Source organism: Cheilinus undulatus, linkage group 4 (genome assembly GCF_018320785.1).
Source record: "Cheilinus undulatus linkage group 4, ASM1832078v1, whole genome shotgun sequence".
NCBI classification, from domain to species: Eukaryota; Metazoa; Chordata; class Actinopteri; order Labriformes; family Labridae; genus Cheilinus; species Cheilinus undulatus.
In genome coordinates this window covers 12520648-12544472 of record NC_054868.1, presented here as the reverse complement: position 1 = coordinate 12544472, position 23825 = coordinate 12520648, and the positions used below count along the sequence as shown (strand labels likewise).

Here is a 23825-nt window from a genome sequence, read left to right as displayed (position 1 = left end):
TCTTTTTATATTTCAGTAAAATCTAATACACTTTGAAACAAGAGTACAGCAAAATAGAATATACTTCAAATGTTGAATATACAAACAGTTCAGTCTGAACACACACCTTTACAGCTTCCCTCTTTTTTAGACCAAAAAAAAAAAAAAAAAAAAGAATAAAGGGGACAAAATAGCTTTAAAAAGTAATGTTGGCAAATTGACCCACTTTAAATAAAGTGACCTGGAATCCACAGTGGTTTGATAATTTTCACAGAAATTTTGCATGAACTTCTAACTTTTCTATGCTTCTTCTTTTTAGAAACCACAATAATCAATCCCAGACTCTGAGCTAATAAACATTCCTTTTTTAATCCAAATTCGTATTTTATGTCGTGCCTCTGCTCAGGGACGTGTTTTCTGTATTTCCACGCATCCAGACAGTGCAGGGTTGTAACGAGAGGAATTATCCATCCAAAAATTAAAACAAAAAATAAAATTTGTGAATTAAGTTTGAAATTCAAGACTAGAAATTTTTCAAGATGCTGAAGAGCAGCATGTTTGTCTTTCCTGTTAGATTAAATCTACATGAGTGTTTAACAGCCTGACAAGACAGAGGAACTAACTATAGTATAAGGATTAGTTCCCCTAGTTTAATAATACTGTGCTTGGTACAAGGTATCAAAACACAAAAACAAAATTCTTAACTGAGACAATACAAAGAAAATAAAAAATCTAAGGCTGTTCTGTTAACTTTAGCTCCATAAACTGAATAGAAGATAATATATATGTATATATGTACATACATGACCGTTTTCTGTCTGATATCTTTCCTTAGTAAGAGCTTCCCACAGCTTCACTTTCTCTTTCTTTCTGTCACTTTTTCAGGACTCATGTAGCACCTTCCACACTTGATCTACACAGTGATATAAGTACAAAAAAATGCTGGTTTTAACATCAGTGGAGACAAAGTCATAAACAAATGGTTCCTACAAAAGCTTTATTACACCCTTACTTAGTTTTTTTTCATAGTTCACATTTTGTTTTAGATGTAATTATTTGTCTCCTATTGTAGTGTTTCAGCTTTTTATATTTTCAAGGTTCCTTCCTTTTTCCCAATTCGAGTCAGTGACAGAGATCCATTTAGAAGGCATAATATGTAGTGATCAAGGTTGGTCCCTTTCCCTTTCCCAAAAGTCCCTTTTTTAGTCTGCACAGCACAGTTCTGAACTCCATACACGACTCTCACAGAGGTTTAATTGTGTCCTGAGGGAGACCGGTTTTAGGCAGCACCTGGGAAGAAGTGAGGTCAGGTTCAGGACTAAAAACGGGCCTTCAGAAGTCTTTAAAGTCCTACAGACTGCTGCTGGTACTCAAAGAGTAAAAAATGAACATGGGCATGTAGAAGCTAACGCTCAGTGGCAGAGAAGGAACAGATGGATGTTGTGTTCAGCACTCTGGCTCCTCTCTCTTTGACACATCAGGTGTTTCCAGTTTGATAACCACTTCAGCATCTATGGCCTCTGGTTGGACGCTCTGGACAGTTTTTGGGTTCCCCTGGTTCTGTTGGACTGCCACCTTCATAGGCATCTGCACAGCTTGGACCTGGACCCCCCCAGCCTTCAATTTTTCAACTGTAACTCCTCCAGTTGCTGGTGCTCCAATCACCAGCTCTGATCCATTAATTACACCACTTATGATCCGAGGCTGTGCTGTCACCGTCTGATTGGCTGCTGATACGGTCACCACCCCTGTCCCGCTGCCTGGCTGTGACACCACCAGAGTCTGTGGCTGTGTTGGCGTTGGCACGGTAAGTCGCATGACTTGCGCTCCAGGAGCAACATTAACAGGCGCTAGGGCCCGCACTGTCAGAGGGCTCCCGAGGAGGCTGATGCCTGCTGGAGAGGCTCCAACACTGGACTTGTTTGTGGCTGTGGTGGTCTGCAGCTGGCATTGAGCTAACTGGTGAGCTGGGATTGTGATGATCTTTGCCAACTGGACAGTGATCTTGTCCCCATTTTCTGCTGTGGCGGGAACCATGGTGGGGATCGTCTGGATCACAACCTTTAAAAATCGCACATGAAACGAAAACAAAGAATGTTATAAATTACTAAATTGATCTTAAAGTCTGCACAGGTTCTGCAGGGTTCTAATAGTCTCATTTAGGAAACTTTAAAGGCCATTTTAGGCTGGGTGCATGTTTGATCAGTGACTGCAGCGGCAGATATTTGTTCATACTGTCACAGCTGTCAAAGCAGGCACTTGTGCTGCTTGTTGACTACGCGATGCTGTGATAGCCCTGTTTAGTTTTGCCTCAATACTTCAACATACAATTGCTCGATATTTTCAGGATAAAAGTTTTCTGTACCAACAATGAAGTTTCTCCACAGAAATACCAAACCAGGTTTTTACTTAGAAAAGAATAGACTGGAAGTGTTACTGTGTTGCCTATCTTGCCAATAACATATTTAACAGACGTGGACATACTCATCTGCTAACCCACCATTAATGTGTCTCCCTATTAAACATTTTCTAGTCTATTTTGGCTGAGACATATGGCTCACAGTAAAATCCCAGTGACACTATTCTCCAGAACAGAATCACCTGAGTCGTTTGTATGAGAAGCAGGTATCAGACATGTGAGACACAGCACTCATGCAGGCAGTCCGACAGGCCTGACTACTTAACACACACACTGAAATAAAAGAGGAGCCATGACACAGCTGTTATGTGGAAGCCACGCACCCAGTCGGAAACAGTCGTAAGAACATTTGAATATCTCTAAAAACAATAAGGAAATAAAAAGATACAACCTTTCAGTTATACAATCTAGGGCTGGCCAATATGGATCAACAATCGATATCAATACATAGCCTAACCAACAGTAATGCACCTACGAAAAATACAAGTCCAAAATAATGATGCTGTCAAAATTGTTTATCCTTTAAACATTTAAAATTCTCCATCATATGGTTGAATCAAAAACAACAGGAACTTATAATTGTGACTCGCATTCTAATAAAGGTAGAGAGAACTGTCTAAACTGCACCGACATGTAGCCAACATTTGGAGTAACTGTCTAAATAGCACAAATTTGTTGCCAGCATTTGGAAAGGTGTGCGAGAGCTTGTCTGCAATTTTTGATTGTTAAAAACAAAAAATACCCAATATTGGGTGTCTAAGACTTCCAACTTCAAACAGGTATTATTATTTAATTTTCACTATGATATAAAAATGCTCAAAAATAAAATATGATAGAATAAAAATTCCCAATTTAAATGTTTTATATAGATGATCTGGAAGCTCATAAGTAAATTACTGTTATATACTGAAAATAATCTTTTCACTTGGCATTAGGCCTGGTTTCATTTTTCCTCAAATCAGCATCAACAAACTAGTCATATAAACAGTAATTATGTGTAATTTCAAATTAAATCAATGTCTTACAAACTTCACATACTGTCCAGCCCTAATAGAAAAGATATTCCCTATATTCATACGCATTTTGACATAAAGCAGTGTGAAAGAGTATTCCTAAATTTGCAAATTATTCTACATATGTGCCCTTGGTACAGATTATAGTGGATTCAATTGTTTCATCCAATGACTACTTCAAAAGGTTTTTAATGTTTTTTTTAAATCCTTCTCTTCATTAGCCAATTTGATAAATGGCTGCTTAAGCTTGTAGTAATGCAGATATTATGATTTAATGAACAAAACTGAGGTGATTACACATGTACACACCTTCTGTTGGGTGTTTGCGTTTCCAGCAGCAGCGCCGATAGCAGAGGTGTTGGTGAGAAGAGTTGTGTGCCCAGCAGCCCCTGTTGTACCTGCAGGCTGCTGAACAGCAACGGTAGAAATCTTCTGACCAAGTGACGTAGTCATGACTACTGGCACCTGCATAGCAACCCGCACTGTCCTGTAGACAAGAACGCAGATGACAGTAGAAAAAAGTCAAACATAAATACTTCTTTGGGCAAAATGCTAATATGTGAGCAAACACCGCTAAGAAGAGACACCCTTCTATGTCCAGTCTAAAAGTTCTCAGCTAACCTGGGTCCAGAGGGGTTAGAGATGATAGCTGTTTGAGACTGCTGAGTCTGGCTCCCATCTGGTGATGCTGAAACAGTTACTATCCTCTGTACCCCTGCTGCCACTGCTGCACTACCTCCAGTTACCATCTTGTTGCCTGTGGCAACAGAAGTTTGCACCACGTTGGCTCTGTTTCCTCCTCGCAGGATATTCGGCTTCTTGGAGGGCATAAGCATGTCTGGTGAGGGCATCACACGCTCATAGGATGCAGCTGTCTCTGAACTGATCAGATCGTCTGGAGTTGGCATGTCCACCTTGTCATCATCGATGATGACGATGTTTTTGGGCATCTCTTTGAACTGGTAAACCAGCCGCTGGCCTTCTACCTTGGCCAGGATGCCGCGCTGGTAGTAGTATCTGGGGGAAGAGATAAATTATTATGGTGCTGCTTCAAAAATAAATAAGAAAAACAAAAGGCTGAAACACCATACACACCTGAGTGCCCGTCCCATAGTCTCATAATTCATGTCAGGTTTGTTCTTGTGTTTGCCCCACAGCTTGGATACAGCCTTTGAGTCAACCAGTTTAAATATGCCTTTCTCTCTCTGGGTCCACTTAATGTACCTAGGACAGGTGTTCTTGTCCTGAAGGAGGTCCAACAAGAACTCCCATAGGTAGGTGGTGCTCCCTGCTGGAAATAAAGTACATTTTTGAACCATACTTTCTGTTTATCCAAAATTCAAACATCTAATTTTATCACAGCCAGTAATATTCCTGTAGTAAGGTACCTTTCCCTTCTCTTGGTTTCTTTTTGATGCCAAGGTCTGGTGAGCCGTTTGAAATCGATGTCTGATGCGTCTTTGGCTTTCGCCCAGCTGCAAAAGAGTTGAAAACAAGACAGTATAATTTCTGTCTATCACTGTAGTGAACTATGGGAATTTCTGGCTTTAAGAGTTGAATTTGGGGCCCAACAGTCTACCACTAGATGGTGCTTGTGGGCGAACAGAGTAACTGTAATAACTGGTTAAAGTCATGGTTTCTGGATTTAGGTTTATGGCCCAGTTTTTTAGGCCAGAAAGTTTAATCGCAGTGCCGCCAGATGTTTTCTATTTACAACCTGGATTCAAAAAACATTTAAAGCTCAAAACCTTTTACAATCCGGTGATATGGAGGGACTGTAACCTCATGAAATAAAGTTTGAACATTTTTGTGTGCTTCTCTCTCCAGTACCAGGGTTTCCACTAATTCACTCTGCAGATGAAATCTGTACTTGGATAAACTTAAGCTTTTTCTTTATTACCTCTCCTTTTCCTGACAGGCTCGTGGCCATGCTCTAGGTCTGGCTCTTCAAGGAGGGTAACCATCTCCTCATCTTCCTCCTCACAGCACTCCTCAGTAGATATCTCTACCTCAGTCTCTGAAATCATGTCTGGACGCATGGCAGCATGCAGAAAATCTGGGGTCGGTATGCATGGTGGGAAAGCTTCTGGATAAAGGAATTGAACAAAGAAGAGTTAGATATATGTTTTACAGTTGCATTGTGAGGCGTTCACAATTGCAAGTAAAAAAAAAAAAAATTCGTCGAGAGAGTCAAACTTAAGTACACACAAGTACACACCTTTTTGTTAAGATAGATACATCACAAACTGTAAAATATACTTGATTAATTTAAGACTAGTTTTGGAACAGTGGTAAGAGGTTGTAGAGGAAGAGTTACACAGAACCCCTGGTTTTATAAAATTTAATTATATGCTACCTGGACTTCTGTCTTCCCTGTGGCTTGAAGGGGAATCCATTCGTAGCAGAGCCTCTGCTGCTTCAAAGGTCTTGTCAGAGCAGTGGACACTGGTTCCATGGACAGAAGCCTCCACTGAAACATGCACAAAAAACAATTAGCTTATAGTTTGGGGAAGAAGGCAGGACAAACAACTCACTGTTATATACAATTTCCTTAAATTTTGATTTTTTTTTTCAGATCTATGTCTATGACATGATTTCATCATATCTAAAAAAGTAAACTCTGAGACTGGATACAAATATAACACTTAAAACAGACCCAAATGAAGAAATTTGAAATAAGAGTGCTACGTACACTGAATATAAATGTATGTGATGCCCCCTAGTGGAATACTGTCAGGCTATTAAAATGTACTTTGGATATGCCTAAAATTTATTGGGATCTAAACATAACAAGACTTGATGTAAAATACTAACACTCAGTAAAATATTTCCTTCCATTGTCTTTAAATTAGCTCAATTACATGTTGAAACACACACTCTCAAGAGACCCTTTCATAAAATCAGAATGGATCATACTAGTTTTCTGGATGTTGAAGAATGACATTGAGAAAAATTCAAAGGGGTTTATTTATCTATATGCCTCAACTGCACTCAACACTGCCCTCAAACATCTGCATGACAAGATTTCAATGACAAGCAGTCTCAATCAAAAATACATGCTCCACATTTATTAACTTAGATTCACCAAAACATGGCACTAAATGACAATGAGATTTAAATCAAAACTGGCACTCAGCCTGCTGTGAAGAAATGGTTACGTATCCCCATTTGGGACCCTGAGAAAAAAAAACAGGGTACCGGCTGTTGTTGTCAATCATTGGTGGGAAACATGAGCTCCTTTTACACCCTGCCCTGTCCATGTTTGGCTATCTCACTCTGGAGACATACACCGCATAGGAGGGGGGACACACGGACTATCTTTAGACTATCCAACTCATTTAGTCCCCCCTTTACAAACAAACAGGACATCACAGGAGAGACCCTATAGCAAAGCTAGCTGCCCTTGAAACCAGGCAGCTGCACTGTAATAAGACCACTAAAAGGTGTTGGGTCAGACACACAACTTGGCTTGACCTAAATAGCCACATACAGAAAATTTAGCTATCTTTAGTTTGTACTGAGCTCGAAGATTTCAATTAAGGTCATCATTAAAATGTAAAACGCTCAGACAGTTCTATAAAACGTTTATTTCATTTAAACATCAAACGTTTAACATCATTTTAACAGGCTGGTAAATCGTTTAGGCCCGTATTACAATGTAACGGCGCCAAGAATAGAAGCAAGTCCGACAAAAAGTAGTGCAGCCTCTAATGACTTCCGTGTTTACAGTCCTCATCCTTTCCCTCCAGTTCTCTTCGAAGAATCTCACAAATCCTCTTGTCACTCAACGCCCGCCTTGCCTCCTATTGGCCCATTCACAGGTCAACCGCCCTCCCCTGCTTGAACCTGATTGGATACGCATGCCATTGGACTAACGGGCAAGTCAATCAACGACAACACCGCCCTCTCACATACACAATGCTTCCGCCATCGAGATAGAACAAAATAATTTTAAAATTGCTTTTTAACAAAAGTAAAAACGACTCCACGTGTTCACAACAAGTGGTTTACACTCAGAAAGTGGGAGAATATTCGTACATTTAGACAAACTAAGCAAATGCAGGTCAATGTAGTCGAAGACTGCAGCCGCACTTAAAACGACCACAGGGAAGAAGCCACTCAACCAGGCCATCCCACGCTTCAATCACAGGCTGCACAACACGATAACGGAAATCATAAAACATTAATATAAACCACTGAACATGTTCATATAGTGCTGATGAAACTTAAGATAACCAAAAAGCACACAAGGGACCTTCATAATGAATCATAGCAGAGTTTTCAAGAGGCGACGTGTGTGATATTGTTGCTACACATATTTCTTCAAACGGAGGGAATAAAAACCAGTCACAGTAAAATACTGGCATATACATAAGGAATAACAATAAATGGGTTTAATCTGACAATATGAGCCATAACTACTATAGTAAAAATAAACCCGCATGTCCTTCCGACTCAGACAGCGTGGCAAAGACGTAGGAAAGACAACATCGTTGCACTTCCTGGTTGTGCAGAGCCGATCTCCAGACCGTTATTTTACATTTCACTTCGATGAGAAAAATGTTCTCCTACATGCAAACAGCACTTTGTGCAAATAAAAACTTAGTTGTGCATTCGGACATGCCCCAAACTACTTTTCAACTCTCACACAGGATTTTAAAAAGCCGCGTACAACGCCATGCAGGTTGCTACCAAGGTGATCACTTCCTGATTGCCCTCCATTACTTCACTGTAGGCAGCGGACTGAGACGCAGCGGTTGAGGTTAAAAACTTAACCCCGCGTTGGCTCCGGGATCGAGGCTATAAATACATAAAGCTATCTTACCGGCTCTGATAAGTAGATCGAGTTGATTTGCGTGCCCCTCATGCTGTGAAGTCGCCATGTTTTCCCTTGCAGCAGATTCACATTGAGTTCTCACTGAATTGTATAGGAAGCTACTAGCTCAGATCACTCCGCTGCTAATGGCAAATCTCCTCGCATTCAACGGGACACGCTACGGCAGCAAACAGTATCCCTCCGCCGCCGAAACAGGAAATCCTTCCTTCTCCCTCCCTCACTTGCGTAGTAACTACGTCAGTTAAAGCTGCACTGCAACCTTTTTTGCAATCAATACATTTTGAGATAATAAACAATGCAATCAATGCATTCTGAGATAATAAACAATCTTTCTGTCCCAGCAGGCATCTTACCACATATTTTGTAATGGGTGTTATTACATGAGTGTAGCTCTGTTACAATTATGTATCAGATTTAATTATAATTTGTACTGAATTGATTTTTCAGTGGTAATCTCTGTACTTCATGTGCCCCTTAAAATTCAGTGAGTACATGACCGGAAATGTCATTATTAGGTAACATTTTAAATAATGTTCTGGAGACATACTGGCACTGGTTGAATGCCAGTTATAAATCCACCATTAATTTTGGGGTAAATGTAAATATACAGTGGGCGACACAGTCCAAGTGAAGTTTAAGATATTTCTTAAGATTTTGAGATAGTCTGACCAAGGTCTGAGGAAACTTTAATAACTTTCAAAATATTTATTAGGCATGGCTCACCTCCTTGGATCACTCTTCTGCACTTGTGTATGAAACATCTTTCACGACATCTCATTTGACAAATGTTAGCAGCCTTTTCAAAATTTCTTTAAATTATCAGTAGTTGCTCAGTAAATATCATTTTTAGTCTTTATGACATTAAAACAAGACTGTTATTGAATTTTTTCATCAAGTTAATGATCATGGATTTATTGTTTGTCATTTTAAAATGACTATCTTACAATGATAGACTTTCCATGTTAAAGGAAAACCAGTGATGTCAAAATTTCAGCATTACTGCAGCAATCAAACACTTGATTCTTTTAGCTGGAAACTGGTAAAGATTAGTGAAGCGAATTATCATAGGCTTGATATCAGTATCAGCAGATACTAACTTATAAAACTTATTACTAAAGGCCAATATGACATTTTCTGCTAAAATTTATTGTCAACAATAGGTATTGGCACAACTTACAAAGTTTTGGATTTTTTAGCAGAACCAGCAGCCACACATCAGCTGTAGATTTTTTTTGTGTGTTGCAAGGACTGAAGCTTTAGGTCTGGACTACATTTAGTTTAATTTTTGACTGTTGAAAAAATGTGTTTTTGTGTTATTTTAGGCATTTTGTCATAACTGTCCTAGCAAGCCACTGTAATGTTAAACCTCAAGTTTGTTAGGATAATTTATTTCAGCTGCATAAAAGGGGTCCCAATTACACTATATTGCCAAAAGTATTCACTCACCCATCCAAATAATTGAAATCAGGTGTTCCAATCACTTCCATGACCACAGGTGTATAAAATCAAGCACCTAGGCATGCAGACTGTTTCTACAAACATTTGTGAAAGAATGGATCACTCTCAGGAGCTCAGTGAATTCAAGCATGGTACTGTGATAGGATGCCACCTGTGCAACAAGTCGTGGTGAAATTTCCTCACTCCTAAATATTCCACAATCAACTGTCAGTGGTATTATAACAAAGTTACAGTGATTGGCAACGACAGCAACTCAGCCACCAAGTGGTAGGCCACGTAAAATGATGGCGCGGGGTCCGTGGATGCTGAGGCGCTTAGTGTGCAGAGGTCGCCAACTTTCTGCAGAGTCAGTTGCTACAGACCTCCAAACTTTATGTGGCCTTCAGATTAGCTCAAATAAAGTGCATACAGAGCTTCATGGAATGGGTTTCCATGGCCCAGCAGCTGCATCCAAGCCTTCTGGTCCAACATCAGTGTGTGACCTCACAAATGCGCTTGTGGAAGAATGGGCAAAAATTCCCTTAAACACACTCCTAAACCTTGTTGAAAGCCTTGCCAGAAGAGTTGAAGCTGCTACAGCTGCAAAGGGTGGACTGACGTCATATTAAACCCTACGGATTAAGATTGGTATGTCACTTAAGTTCATATGCGAGTCAAGGCAGGTGAGCGAATACTTTTGGCAAGATAGTGTATATCTAGTGCTAGAGAGCTCATTGTCTGTCAGTTGATTGTTATACTGCTGCTTGTAGCTCTCAAAAAAGCAGATGAAGCTTAGTTTAACAATTACTGTTTCAAACACGTTTTGCATATTAAGTAATCGTGATCAAATAAATAGCTTAGGTTTTATTATTGAATGTCTTTGTTTGAAAAAGAACACATCAATCATTTATTGTAGTTGTGTAGTTGTGTTGTTTGCCCTGTTTTTGTGTCTGTGTCAAAAACAAAAGACTCACAATTAGGGGAATAGGTTATTTCTAGTGTACTAGATATTGGTGTTCTTTCCAATAAAAATCCCATATCATGCAGTTCTAGTCATTTTTTTAAATGGCATAATATACAGTAAATCAAAAGGCCACATAATATATATCATAAAATTATGATATCCCTAGTAGCTACATAACTAGCAAAATATTCAGTGGTGAAACCATCTCTCAGTATTTACGACAATTTCCAGATCTTGCTAGCAGAAACTTTTAAACCACACTGTTCAAAAGAGAATACCTGTCTTGATGGTTTGAATAAGTACAACTTTCAGAATGCAAAAACATTGCTTCTATCTTTCAATCATCTTCACACAAGTAACAACGTCTTTGAGAAAACTATTCACCGATCCTAACGGATTAATATATAAACAAAAGAGTTACTATTGCAAACCACTGCTGTTCATGAAATAGTTCCTGTCTAACAAATATCCACAAGGTGGCAGAGTGTAAACACAGAGGCCTGTACCTCTCACAGCTTCCTAAACTAGACAGCTGCCACAGCTGGCAGCAGAATCATACAAAAAAATGCTTCTATTTATAATTTGAACGTCAAATTATGTCTTCACTTTAAAGCATGTATCATGAGAAAACAATTACTCTTCACAAACTTTAACTTATATGATACACATGAAACAAAATACAAATGACAGCTAGAGAGGCACAAATGAAATGGGAGCAGGAGAAAATCTGGGCTGAAATATTGTTTCAGGAAATTCTGAATGAACCACACCACAGGCTCGACACACACAAGTCTGTGGAACTATAATACACACTAATCTTCTAAAGGATATTTGCCCCAGTCACTTACAGCTTCTGGAGATGATTTAACTAGTTGAAATGGGGAAAAATGTATATCATGGAAAGGTTCTTCATCATTAGGCAAAACTATCAAATTAGTGTTCTGAATAAATGATCAGCATCTAACAAGTCCAAAACCAGTGTTTTTCAGTATTCAGACTTTAGAAGCAAACTTTAGCAGTCAACAGTAGACTTTTCTTTTTTCTAACAATCTACAGGAAACGAGGACTAGATGTTTGTGATGGTTAAAGGACAAAGACAAGAGGGGACTGATACCAGTACAACAAATGGTGCAGATTCAGCCTAAAACGCAGTATCCTCAAGTACATCAATCAACAAACTGACATAATATTGTAGTTTATTAATTATATAATTTAATATTTTCTTTACTCTGTAAGCAGAACTGTTGTCATCACAGACATTCAGAGGTGCTCTGGCAGCTACTGATTAAGGGGCAGCAAGGAAGAGCTGTTTTAAAGTTGTTATTGCATGATGACAGCAAACAACACTGTGAACAGCGCATACACCAGCACTAACAAATTGTCAGCCATCAGTGTCTATTTCCGTGCAAAAACTTTAAGGCTGTTAAATTATGATAGCGATCATATATTGTGTGTGACCCTCGTTAACAGTAAACAGCCATTGTTTTTTTTTAGACTATCACACTCGTTTCAGTATTCTTGTCAATGTCAGCATGTTTAAGGATTTAAAATAGTAATAGAAAAGAAAAATTGGTAAGGAACATCCCTGCAAGAAAAAAAGGGAAATTCCTGGGAGAAAAAAAAAGGCTAATTATATGACAGCACAACCAAGGTTTGCTACTGGCATACTGGGTAGGGGGTGCATGTGTTATATTTTGCAGAACAAACTGTGTGGTAGTCGTTGCCTATTCTTTCCAACACTCAAACAGAACATGTGGCACAGGAAAATGTATGTCTTACCTGCCTCCCCATCTGTCTCCACCTCCTGCTCATCACCCACTTCCTGCATCAGGTAGGCCTCATCTTCATATACCACCACCTGTGCCGAGTAACCCTGCTCCTCTGTCAGGCTGGCGCCAGGTACCTCCTCTACTATGACTGCTGGGTAGTCCTCAGCCTCATCTCTATCCTGTACTTCTTCATAGGCTTCCTCAGCTTCACACTCTCCCTCTACCTCTCCCTCAAGCTCCAGGTCTGCCTCACACTCTCCCTCCTGCAGGGGAAGAGGATCAAGAAGAAAGAAGTCAAAATTTATAATGCTGGGTACAAGCTGTTATCACATGCTTTTCTAAAAATTTCTTGAAAATTTCAAGTCTCAAGAAACAAGACGTCATAAAAAGGGGCTGCATAAATCAAAGAGGATGGACAAAGAATCATAGTCCTACACTATGGACACTATAATGATTTTTTTTGCCTTTATATCAACACATATTTAGACGTATTCACAGTATACATGAGTGAAAAAAACAAACATGCTAACAAGTAGAAAAAGGTATGAAGCTGCTTCATAATGTGCACAAAGATCACACTGCTGGTAAAATGTTTGGATGATATAAGCCTGTTTGCTCACAGTGAATTTCTGGAATATTTCCTGCTGCATTCACACATCAGCTCATCCTAGTTTATGTAGACTTTCTACTATGGGACTGGTGGGAAAAAGTCTGCAAAAAGTAATATTTTGGGAAATCTTCAGGTGTTTAATGCAAATGTAAAAACTCCTTGAATTGTGTCTGTGTCCAACCTACCTGCTGGAGGTCCTCTTCAGCTGTGACATACTCCACCACCGTCCCACCAGTGTCGACCAGCACCACTGAGGTCATGACTCATGCTCCTCAGAGGTCGGCCAGTGGTTTCAGTGGCACCTTTGTCTGGTGGCCTCCACCGGTCATGCAAAAAGAGGCTGCTGGACACAGAAGAAGTATTCTGCTATTAAATCTGTAACTTTTAGGTTTATAATTCAGCAAAGCATATTATGTGGAAGTAATTTAACAGTATTCTACTTATTCACTGTGGAAGCCTCATTGATTATGACAACGAATGCTGGCCACCTCCCAAGTTCTGGTTTCTATCTGGGTTTTGATCCTTTAGTGTGCAAATATTACATGCAGAGAAATTTCTGAATATTTTTTATACTTTGGAAAGCAAGCTTGTTTACTCTCTTGTCTTCCTATCTCTATGCATCATGATGGACTATGCTAACTTGCAGCTGAGTGTGGTAATCTCCCAATCGAACATTAAGTGAGAATGGAAACAACCACAATTCCCATAATAGCAACCTTTTCCTCTCTAGTATCATCAGGTCCAGTTGCGACGCTAAAAATAAAGTTTTATAGGATAATTTGCAGAGAGCAATAGACCAAGACCTCATGAGCAGCAGAGATCTCTTGGATCTTTTACATCTACTTCTTTCAGACTTGGGCTGCAGGAAGTGCCTGTGTGCAATTACAGGAAGTAATGCCTCAACAGGAAACCAAGTCAGTCCCTCACAGCGTCCAGTGGAAGATCAAGGCAGGGCAGACGGGGCTATGGTAACAGTTGCTAAGAACAACCCTCAGTTCCTGCTCTGCTCAGCAGGGGGGACAAAAGGATAATTAACAAATGGAAAGCAAGGGCATTCAGAATTAAACAGACGCACATAATAAGAATGATGCCAACTGAACTGATACCTACCTACACTTACTGAACTCAGTTTTTACATTTTTGATTTTGATTTGAAAGCAGGTAGACATCTGATGTACAAAGAATAACAGTGGTGTTTATTTTAGGCCTTTGCAAAATCCAACCACAGACGTATCCTCGTGCATGTAGTTAGTTTGCAATATTAGCATGCACTGCAAGTTACAGTCTTAATGGAGTAGTAATCTAATCCAGCAACATCTCAAATTCCAGGCAGTGTGTTTTACTACATTAAATAGTCAGATTGAGCTAAAAAGCTCTGCTCAGCCAGGACTAACAACTACGACTGGCCTGGGTCAAAGTTTAGTTAAAGATTAGTATCTCTGTTCCCTTTTTTTTTTATCGGATTTGACGACCCCACCACTCTTGTTTCACTAGGCAGCTGGAGACTGCTGACTTAATTATATTAGCTAGCCTGTCATTTTTCATACCAAAAGACCAGTGACTATGATGCATAAACAACACTGCTTGTTTATTTCCATGCCTTCTTTATATAGTCAACCAGTGATGATTAATTTTGGCCTGGGACAAAAAATGGCTTTGACACTTTTTTTTTTCCTTCGGGCTGGGTAATAGAAAGTACCCTCTAATTTGATAAAAAGAGAAAACTAGCCTTTAAACTTGGGCTGAACAATGCTGAAGAAAATAATGGCATTTTAATTTTTTTTCTATTTGCGACATATAATAGGAAATGAAAAATCACAGGAAGTTATTCCAAATAAGTACAGTTTATGTAGATTTGATTACAAGCAGTTAAAATTTGAATCATACAATAAGAATTCAGTTATTCTATGTCTATCTTTTATCGCAGACATGCACAAAACCAGTGAACCATTTGTGCTCAAATACCGATGATTCGAAAAATGTCACTCCAAACAGATTTCCCCTGCAAAATAATTCACAGAGTCAATCACTACTCCTCATGGTGGTAGCTATGACATTGAGTAGGGTGAATGAGCAGAAGTTACATGATTATATATGGTATATCACTGCACATTACACTGTGATTCTCACCTCTAGTTTCCATGAGGATATGCTTAGTTTCTCCAGCTGTTGTATTATGAATGAGCCATGCAGTGCTGGTAGTCCCTCCTCTGCCACTGACACCAAAATGCTATCAGCTCACATATAAAATGGTTCAATTATTCAACAGCATATAATACAGGCTTATCTACAGGGCTATAAGTCTGTTTTCTCAAGAATGACATTTTTGGCCAATACAGGCCTGTCTCATCCCATCATTGGGGTGATTCAGAAATGTTATTACATTTTCCCTTCAGAAGCTGCTCAAAGTCATAGGCTGATCAAAACAGGCATAGTGTCAGTTACATCACTCATTTGTTTTTGAACTGGAGTTTAGAAGCTTATCCATGGTAGTTGCCATTTTGGAAATGCTGTCTCAAACTAACCTTCAGTCAACCTAATAGCAGACAAAGAGGTAGAGCTGAGGCAGACATTACAGATAAATGACACCAGTATCAGACAATAACGAGCTTATAAAGTTAAATATCTGTATCAGCAGATCTGAACATTTCTGCCAATATTTAGCCTACATCAGTTATATCGGTTGTACATATCAACAGAATGTAGCTTCAAATATCAGCAAAATATACAAAGCACCATCAGGTGTCGGTGGTTGCTTAGGGCCCATTGTGAGCCTGAACATTTGTAATAAAGCCTCAAAAAACAAAACAAAACAAAAAAAAACAGACATTTGGTGTTTTTTAAAATAACAAAAGTATATGTATAATGATCAGTTTTGGTAATGGCTAAAACAAGTTTGGAATTATTCTAGGGCTCTTGCAGCCAGCCTCTAGCAGACACTTAAGGAACTGCAGTCTTTACCACTTCTGCACTGGCTTCATTTTCAGTACCACAGGCTGCCTTACAGCCTCACAGGGCTCTAGAACAGAGATTCCTAAAATCTGGGTCCCAACCCATGGGTCAGTCACAGGAGGGTTTTTTTGGGGTTACCAAATGAGTCTTCAAGATTTCTTCCCTAAAGTGTATAATCTGACATCTATGTCTGCAGTACACACTATAACCACACAGGGAGCTCCACACTATGACACTCACACTCTCCACCATTATAAAACACTAAACAAGAATCCATCAGTCACTGGATGGCAGAAGAGCTACAGTTACAGTCATGGATGCTTGGCAAATAAAAGAAAACACATTGTTTCAGACCAGACAGCTATTGAAGACCCAAGGGGCCAAATATGCAGAGAGCCTATGTGATGGGGGTGAAGTGGCCCCCTCCAGCCTTGTTAAACAGAAAGCACCAGGTCAAGACCAGAGTGAGTCCAGTATTAAAGTTTTCCAAGCTAGATCCAGCAATCAGCTAAATCAGCTAAACCTCCAGCCGAGGATGGCACAAAGGGGGGCTGAATAAGCAACAACTTACAGAAAACAAAGAGTTGATGCTTTTATCAACCATATCTCATACTGGCTAGTATTAAAAATTGCATTATGGTATAGAAACTGTCTCAAAGTGCAAAAAGCATTAATTAATGCATAATTAACCAGATCAATGATCGATGGAGCAGACAAATAATGGAAAACGGGCCCTGAAAGGCAGTTTGGGAAACATTGGCAAAGATGGAAAAGTAAAAAAAACTATTGTACTCAAGTAAAAGTACAGTTGCTTATGTTAAATGTACTTAAGTAGAAGTCAAAGAACTGACCAATAAATCTACTCCTGTATAAGTAAAAAGCATTTAAATACAAATTAGTCAAAGTACTGAGTAACCACAGAGAAGATGTACAGTAAATTATGAACTTTCCTTAATGATAATAAAAATATGAGAATATGGATCTCCTACTTGGGTTTTCAGGGAGTCACAGCTTTATCACAAAGTGATATGCAACAGTTGTTTTTGGATGTAAAGTGGGATCATTCTCTTGCAATGTGCTGCTGATCATCATGTGTAATGAAAGCCAACAACTGCCCAATTTTATGTTTTGTTTAGTTTTTTTACAGAAAGCTGACCTCCTCATTTTGACTTTATAGTTTTAGTTTGTTTTACTCAGTAATTGATACTTTTAAAAATGTAATGAAGTACAGTACTTCCCCAATGTACACTTAAGTAAAATTACTGATTTCAAAATGTACATAAAAGGTACAAATACATAAAAAAGTCACTGAATAACAGTAATTTGAATAAATGTATAACATATGTATAATAAATTTTAGTTACTTTCAGCCCCTGAACACAGCTCTATAGTTTAACATATTCCTTTTGCTGAATGCAGCACATGCAGCAGAGATTCACAGCCAAGCAGACAGTAGTCAGCACTGGAGTCTGTTGATTATTGTATTGTCATATAAGAAGTATTTAATGAAGTTATATGTTTAAAAAGCAGCCTTCTGTTTACTTTTTATCCCATTTTAGCCCAAAATAGGTGCACAGTCAGCAAAGAGAAGGCCATTGTTTATCTATCTCATATGCTGTCTATGTTTGCATTATATGCTAAAGCTCTTAAATCAGTCATGCTTTTACATGGTTAATTCAGATCTCATGCATGCAAGGGTACAGTTCCATCACCACGGCGCACACTAAATAGATCATCTGATTGATATGTGATGCTCCTGAGCCATGGTAAATTAGGGAAGAGCAGACAGTCACTATATTATACCAGGATCAGTACTTTAAACAAATCAATAACCTTTTCTTTCCTTTTCTTTCTTCCTCTTAGTGTTTTTGAATCGTTCTTGCCCTTTGCTCTCTGGCACAGAAAACAAACAAAGGTGTGTACATGAGCTGAACTATCTGCTGTTATTTCACAGTTGAACTGACACCAGTTATTCTGCAATTAGTTAAAAATTGTAACACATCAGAGTTTTGTAATCTATTTATCACAGTCAGAATCAGTTTACCAGCAGAACAATTAAAGAGGGGGTGGGCTAAAAAGACTGTCAGAGTGTCCTGTACAGTTTGCTGTATCTGTTTCTTTTCACTTGATCAACAAAATGATCTGGGATTAGGGTAACAAATGCATACATGTTAGAATGGATTAGCATGGGCATTAAACTCTCATTGCAGAGTTTTGATCGTTCTATCTTTAATGCATTCCCTTATATTGGTAATTTTCAATTTCCCTTCTTTCAGTTATTTCATCATAACATTAAAAAGAGAACATCCTACAATGAGTGCATTTACTTGTGAAACATGGCCTCAAACAGACTTCAACCACGAGTTTATCAAACAAGATGGGAGTCAAGTCTTAAAGGCAGAAGTTGCAGGTTACGTTGACTCAAACAAGTTAAACAGGACTTGTTGGTATCTGCAAACACATGGCTGCCTTGTTGCTGCTCAGCTAGAGTACTAATAGTTAAAGACTGAGTTACTACAATTTCAATAAAATATTTGATTAAAAAAATTCTAGTAGATCCTTGCAATGTATCAAGAAAATCAGATGACAGGGTTACAGGGTTTAAACTGGTCAGTGATGCCTCTTACTCAATAGCTACGTGTCACATTGGTATTCAAGGAACTGAAAATATTTCTACTGCAATGGAAATCATCTCAACAAGCGCTTTAGCCACACACTTCATTGTGAATGCATTCAAGCTCGATCCAGGATTCCTTTTAAACTCCAGTATGAGAGCATGAAAGTAGTTGTTCAGGTTTGAGTTTAGACATCACAAGGTACAGCTAAGTCATTCTGACATGCAACTTTCCTTCCATGAGCTCCTACTAAACACATCAAAATGAAAAAGGAAAAAGTGCAAACTTGCCTTGCCACAAAAAAGTTGATTTGATTGAAAATGTAGGCTGGCATCTTAACTCAGCTGCTTTTTAACATCCATCCAAGAAACAAAGAGGGAAATGACAGAATAAGACCAGTGCTTTCTTGTCATTGTATGAAAAGGCAACTGGATATTTTCTGCCATGTCTGACTCCCTTGCACATGTCTTCGCTGTCCGGCATCCATCCATCCATCCATCCATCCATCCATCCCCCTGCCTGGCCCTCCATCTTCTCTCTCTGCCTGCATGCTCACTGTCTGACTGTTCCCTCGGTGGAAGAAACCTCTCACAGCGACTCAGCACTTCTCAGACCCAGCCCGGAGCTCAGATCACATGACATGGGTGGAACACAGACACACACATTCACACACACACACAAAGTCACATGATCTATCAACAACAGAGCTTTTGTTCCAAGTTACTGGAGCTGTTGGTACAGATACAACGCCCTGTCTTGTGTCCTGCCTTCAGCCAACAACCACACACATGATGAAACAACAACTCAATACATGGCAGGATGACCTTAAGATTTACTTGACATTAACACAGCTCATAATAATGTACATAATAACCCCATAACCCAGATGCTGTGATGATGAAGACTTCACGTTGTATTAAAGACTCACTGCAGGAATTCAGCTTTACTTATATTCTTATTAACTGGTTTACAAAGTCACTGAGTTTAGAAGCAAGGGTATTAATGAAATGAGAGAATAACCATATTAGTGCTGACATGATTTTGAGTGACACATGGGACCAAACGTTACATTTATTTTTTCTCTATAACCTAAAACCCCAAAAGTATAGGCACTGTGTAATTCATAAACAGGATGCAACAATTTGCAAATACCAGCATAACCAATTTATCAGATGTTGAAGTGAGACATTTTTAACCTTGCAAAGCAGATGGATTTGCCCGTTTCCATGTTTCTCACTGGCGAATCCATCGTGCAAAGCTCCCATCTGAACAGATTGGACCCTGTAAAAAAGTGACAGGACCAATCAGGAATAAGAGGCAGTACTTCTGAGTGCGGAGGAGTCATGATGTAATGTGTACGTAAAATGTGACGGACAGAACATTCATCCAATCACCCTCTGAGTGTTTTTTCCAAGGCTCTGCCCTTTCCCAAACACTGTCTATGGGAAGTTTTCCAGATGGATGCGTGAAACAAATCCATCTGACGTGTCAGGTTAAGGCATTTTACCATTTCCTGAAAAATATTAGCTCATTTTGAATTTGATGGCAGCAACACATCTCAAAAAAGTAGGGACAGCGCCGTGTTTACATTTGCATAGCATACTCTCTTCTTTTAACAACAGTCTGTAAAAACTGGGAAGTGAGACCAGATGCTGGAGTATGGGAACGGAATGTTGTTCCAATCTTGTCTCATGTAAAATTCTAGCTCCTTAAAAGAACTGATTCAACTGATTCTTTGCTGGATTTTTACACATATTTTCTATATTCTCAGCATTGATAATGCCTTTCCAGATGTGTAAGCTGCCCACACCATAGACACTAATGCAACCCCATACCATCAGAGATGCAGACCTCTGATCTTCCACATTTACACTGGAAGCGGTCCCAGAATGCACATTTCTCCCTCATTATGAGATATTTAAGAATGAAAAAAACCCCACCAGTTTTCTGTTTAGTAAGTACATCTTCCAAGGTGCCATTTTTATTGAAAAGACTCCTCAACTCGAAACAAAAAGAGATGGGTGGAGTTGGAATGTGCTGGTCTGTACTCCTCATATTGTGTTGTTTTGGTTGAAAGCCTCCCGGTGCTGGAATCAAAAATGCAATTTAGAAATTCCAAAGACTATAATGTATAATTGGCAAATGATAGTCAGCCTCCAACAGGCACAACACACACAAACTAGAAGCCTCATACAGTCAGACTCAAGACCATAATTCATAACTCACTGATCTCCCCTGTCAACAATCCCTGTGGTACCATTCCCCACTCTCTGTCTCTGTCAAGTAACGTTTGACAGGAATCCTACAAATTAGCTCCATTAGTGAACATTCAGGCACAAAAAACCCAGTGGAGGACTTCAGAAAACAGTTCAAATGTTAGCTCAGAATGCAGGATATGCCGGCTGAGCAAAGGCAGACTGGTCAATCATTTAACAGCACAAAGCATGGGCATGTCATTAACTCTCACACTGGTGACAGCAACTGCAGTCCTTTGTAAAGTAAATCCCACTTCTTCGCCATATAAGAACTGTAGATTTCCACAGTCCCTAATGCATACAACAGACCATGAACTTCATATAGTTTTCTTTGTTTCACATAAACACTGGCTGATGTTTGGTTTCTTTGTATCCAACAATAGTTACAAAACTAGTTGGTGATGCTAGGGAAAACTGGGGGAAGAACTACATTTTTTGTTGGATTTTTCAACATTTTTTAACTGACAAAAGTAAACTAAGTGAATGAAATCCAAAGCATATACACTTACTTTATAAGGTATAGCAGTTCAACTGCTCATTGCTGTGACTTTGAACTTGCCATGGTTATTAGAGGTCTGGCATGCTGTCATGTTATTTCTGACCCTACTAATCAAATCCTGCAGCAGAAATTGAGACTCATCAGACCAGGCAGCCTTTTTTTTCAATCTTTTATCAGCCAATTTCGATGAGTCTGAGGATTGTAACCTCAGTTTCCTGTTCTTAGCTGACAGGAGTGGCACCCAGTCTCATTTGAGGGGTCACCTTTCTTCTGCGATAATCAATCTGCTTCAAGGATTAACTTATTGTGCATTCAGAGATGTACACCTTGGTTGTAATGAGTGGCTATTTGACTTATTGTTGCCCCTCTATCAGCTCGCACCAGCATGGTCATTGCCCTTTGACCTCTGCTATCAACAAGACACGTTAGCCCAGAGGACTGCCACTAACTGTGTATTTTCTCTATTTCGCACTATTCTTTGTAAACCCTGGGATGATTGCATGTGAAAATCCCTGTTGATCAGCAGCTTCATGAAAACTTGGACCAGCAGCCCACCTGGCTGTTGGAAATCACTTAAATTGACTTTGTTCCCATTCTGATGCTTGATTTGAACATCAGCAGATCATCTTAACCATGTTTACATGCCAGAGGCAGTGACTGGTGACTGTGGTAATGAAATTTGATTTTTAGATATTTGTGTTAATGGGCACTTGAGGTAAAGTGCCTAACAGCTATGATGTAGTGATGTCTGATTTTCTTGCTGAATCTTTAAGCAATGTGCAGACATCTCAGAACTTGTTGGACATTTGTCACTTAAAGCATTTTGTTGTTTAGTAATTAGATGGTGTATCACTAACATTACATTTTAGTTTGTTCACTTACAAAATTAACTTTTTAAATGAGATTTTATGTAAATTACAAGATGCTGTATATAGAGAGGAGATTAATTCAATCAGCTGTTATCTATTTTGAATTTTAGAAGACAATAACAGGAAATTGATTTAAGAAAAACACCAATTAACCTTTCTATCAACATTAATTGGCTCAGTCATTTTTAGTGGCACAATAATAAAGTCTTATTAACTATATCAAAAGGCCCATTTGTAGTGTGTTCGCATATATTATTGTTTGATGGCAAATTAGAGCGTTGAAGTTCGTGCCTTATCAAAGTTTATTTAGATTACGACCCCCGCCTTCATAGCACAGTCGGCTGACACCCTGTTAACAATTCTTACAAACTGAGTCAGGCATGTACAGTGAGTCACAGGAGGAATTCACTCCTGCAATGACACCTTTGCTTTTCAGTGCAGCTAACCTTATCAATAAAATATCAGCCAGCTTCAGCTTCATTTACATATAGAGTTATATTACATTTGAATGCTGAGTAGATTGTAAAATTCTATTCTGTGAGCTGCCATTCAATAATGTTAAATAAAAAGTCGCACGTGGGAAGAATGGTGAAAACAAACAGACAGTACATTGACATCAACTCAGCTAACGTCCGTTGGCTAGCCAAGTTAGCATTGTAACACAAGCAAGCTGTCAGAAAAGAAACATATTAAACCATGTGGCTAATGCTGGCTAATGTCAAGTCAGCTCTCCTACCGTGAGACTCTTCTTTTCGCTCCGTGTATGTCACCAACTTCTTCTCCAAGCAGCGACTTGATGTTAGCAGAGGGGCTAATGACACTTTGGCGTTTGTGTGTCTGTGTTTGAGTGTCACGCAGTAACCTCTCCTCATCTGCGGACAGTTCGCTCTGATCCCCCCGCTGCTGCTGTCGACTGTCAGGCGGAGAAGTCCCGCTGCTAACGATAAGGCTAGCTAACGCGAGGATAACGGTGGCCGTTTGTGCTCATGATGAGCGCCCCCGTGTCCTCCAGGCTCACGAGTAAAAAGCCCTCTATTCCCTCGGTTTTCAAGCTGGAGAGTAAATGAATAAGAAATCCTCTGTTAGTTGAGGACAAGCTGCTCCTCTGCTGTTAATGGAGACGGACTCTGTTGTCAGTTTACTCTGCGCTTGTTCAGGCAAATCACACTCGTGACGTCACGCCGTACAGAAAACAATCAGAACTGACAACACAACAAACTCAGAGCCTATTTTTAGCCGTTTTATTTGTTTGTTTAAAAGATAATGGGACATTATTATGAACCCCATCAGCTTTAAGGGAATGATAAGTTATATAAAATTATCCGTTGAATTAACTGTATCGATACACTAAGTTTAGACCGCAAAAAATATCAAAATGGAAATAAAAAACACGTCAAAATCCATCCAGTTTCACAATGGGGGAATAACAGTTAAATGTCTCCACCAAGTGGTCAGTGCACTTTTATTTACCACAAACATGCCTTACCATAGCCTATTTAGCCTACCGATAAGACTTCAATCACCCCACAAATTGAATATAGCCTACAGCAACACTTAATTGAATCAACTTTATTTAAAGTGTCTGAGTGAGCATGATAAGACACAAC

The 23825-nt window shown here is 39.2% G+C and overlaps 1 protein-coding gene across 7 annotated transcripts; it reads right to left on the bottom strand.

Moving 5' to 3' along the window:
* Nucleotides 1-23371, bottom strand: LOC121508153 (ETS-related transcription factor Elf-2-like). 7 transcript variants are annotated; one of them, XM_041784739.1, is made up of 10 exons: nt 22955-23371; nt 13214-13371; nt 12429-12681; nt 5768-5881; nt 5312-5497; nt 4800-4886; nt 4507-4702; nt 4033-4428; nt 3721-3898; nt 1-2040 (listed from the first exon to the last, which is right to left on the bottom strand). In XM_041784739.1, exons 2-10 carry the CDS (start codon nt 13286-13288, stop codon nt 1426-1428), a joined length of 2100 nt encoding a protein of 699 aa, XP_041640673.1. In that variant the 5' UTR covers nt 13289-13371; nt 22955-23371; the 3' UTR covers nt 1-1425. The 7 variants fall into 7 exon arrangements, with proteins under 7 accessions (XP_041640673.1, XP_041640672.1, XP_041640677.1 ...); XM_041784738.1 differs by having other exon boundaries at nt 13214-13368; XM_041784743.1 differs by having other exon boundaries at nt 4507-4699; nt 13214-13368.
* Between the last annotated feature and the right edge of the window lie 454 nt (nt 23372-23825).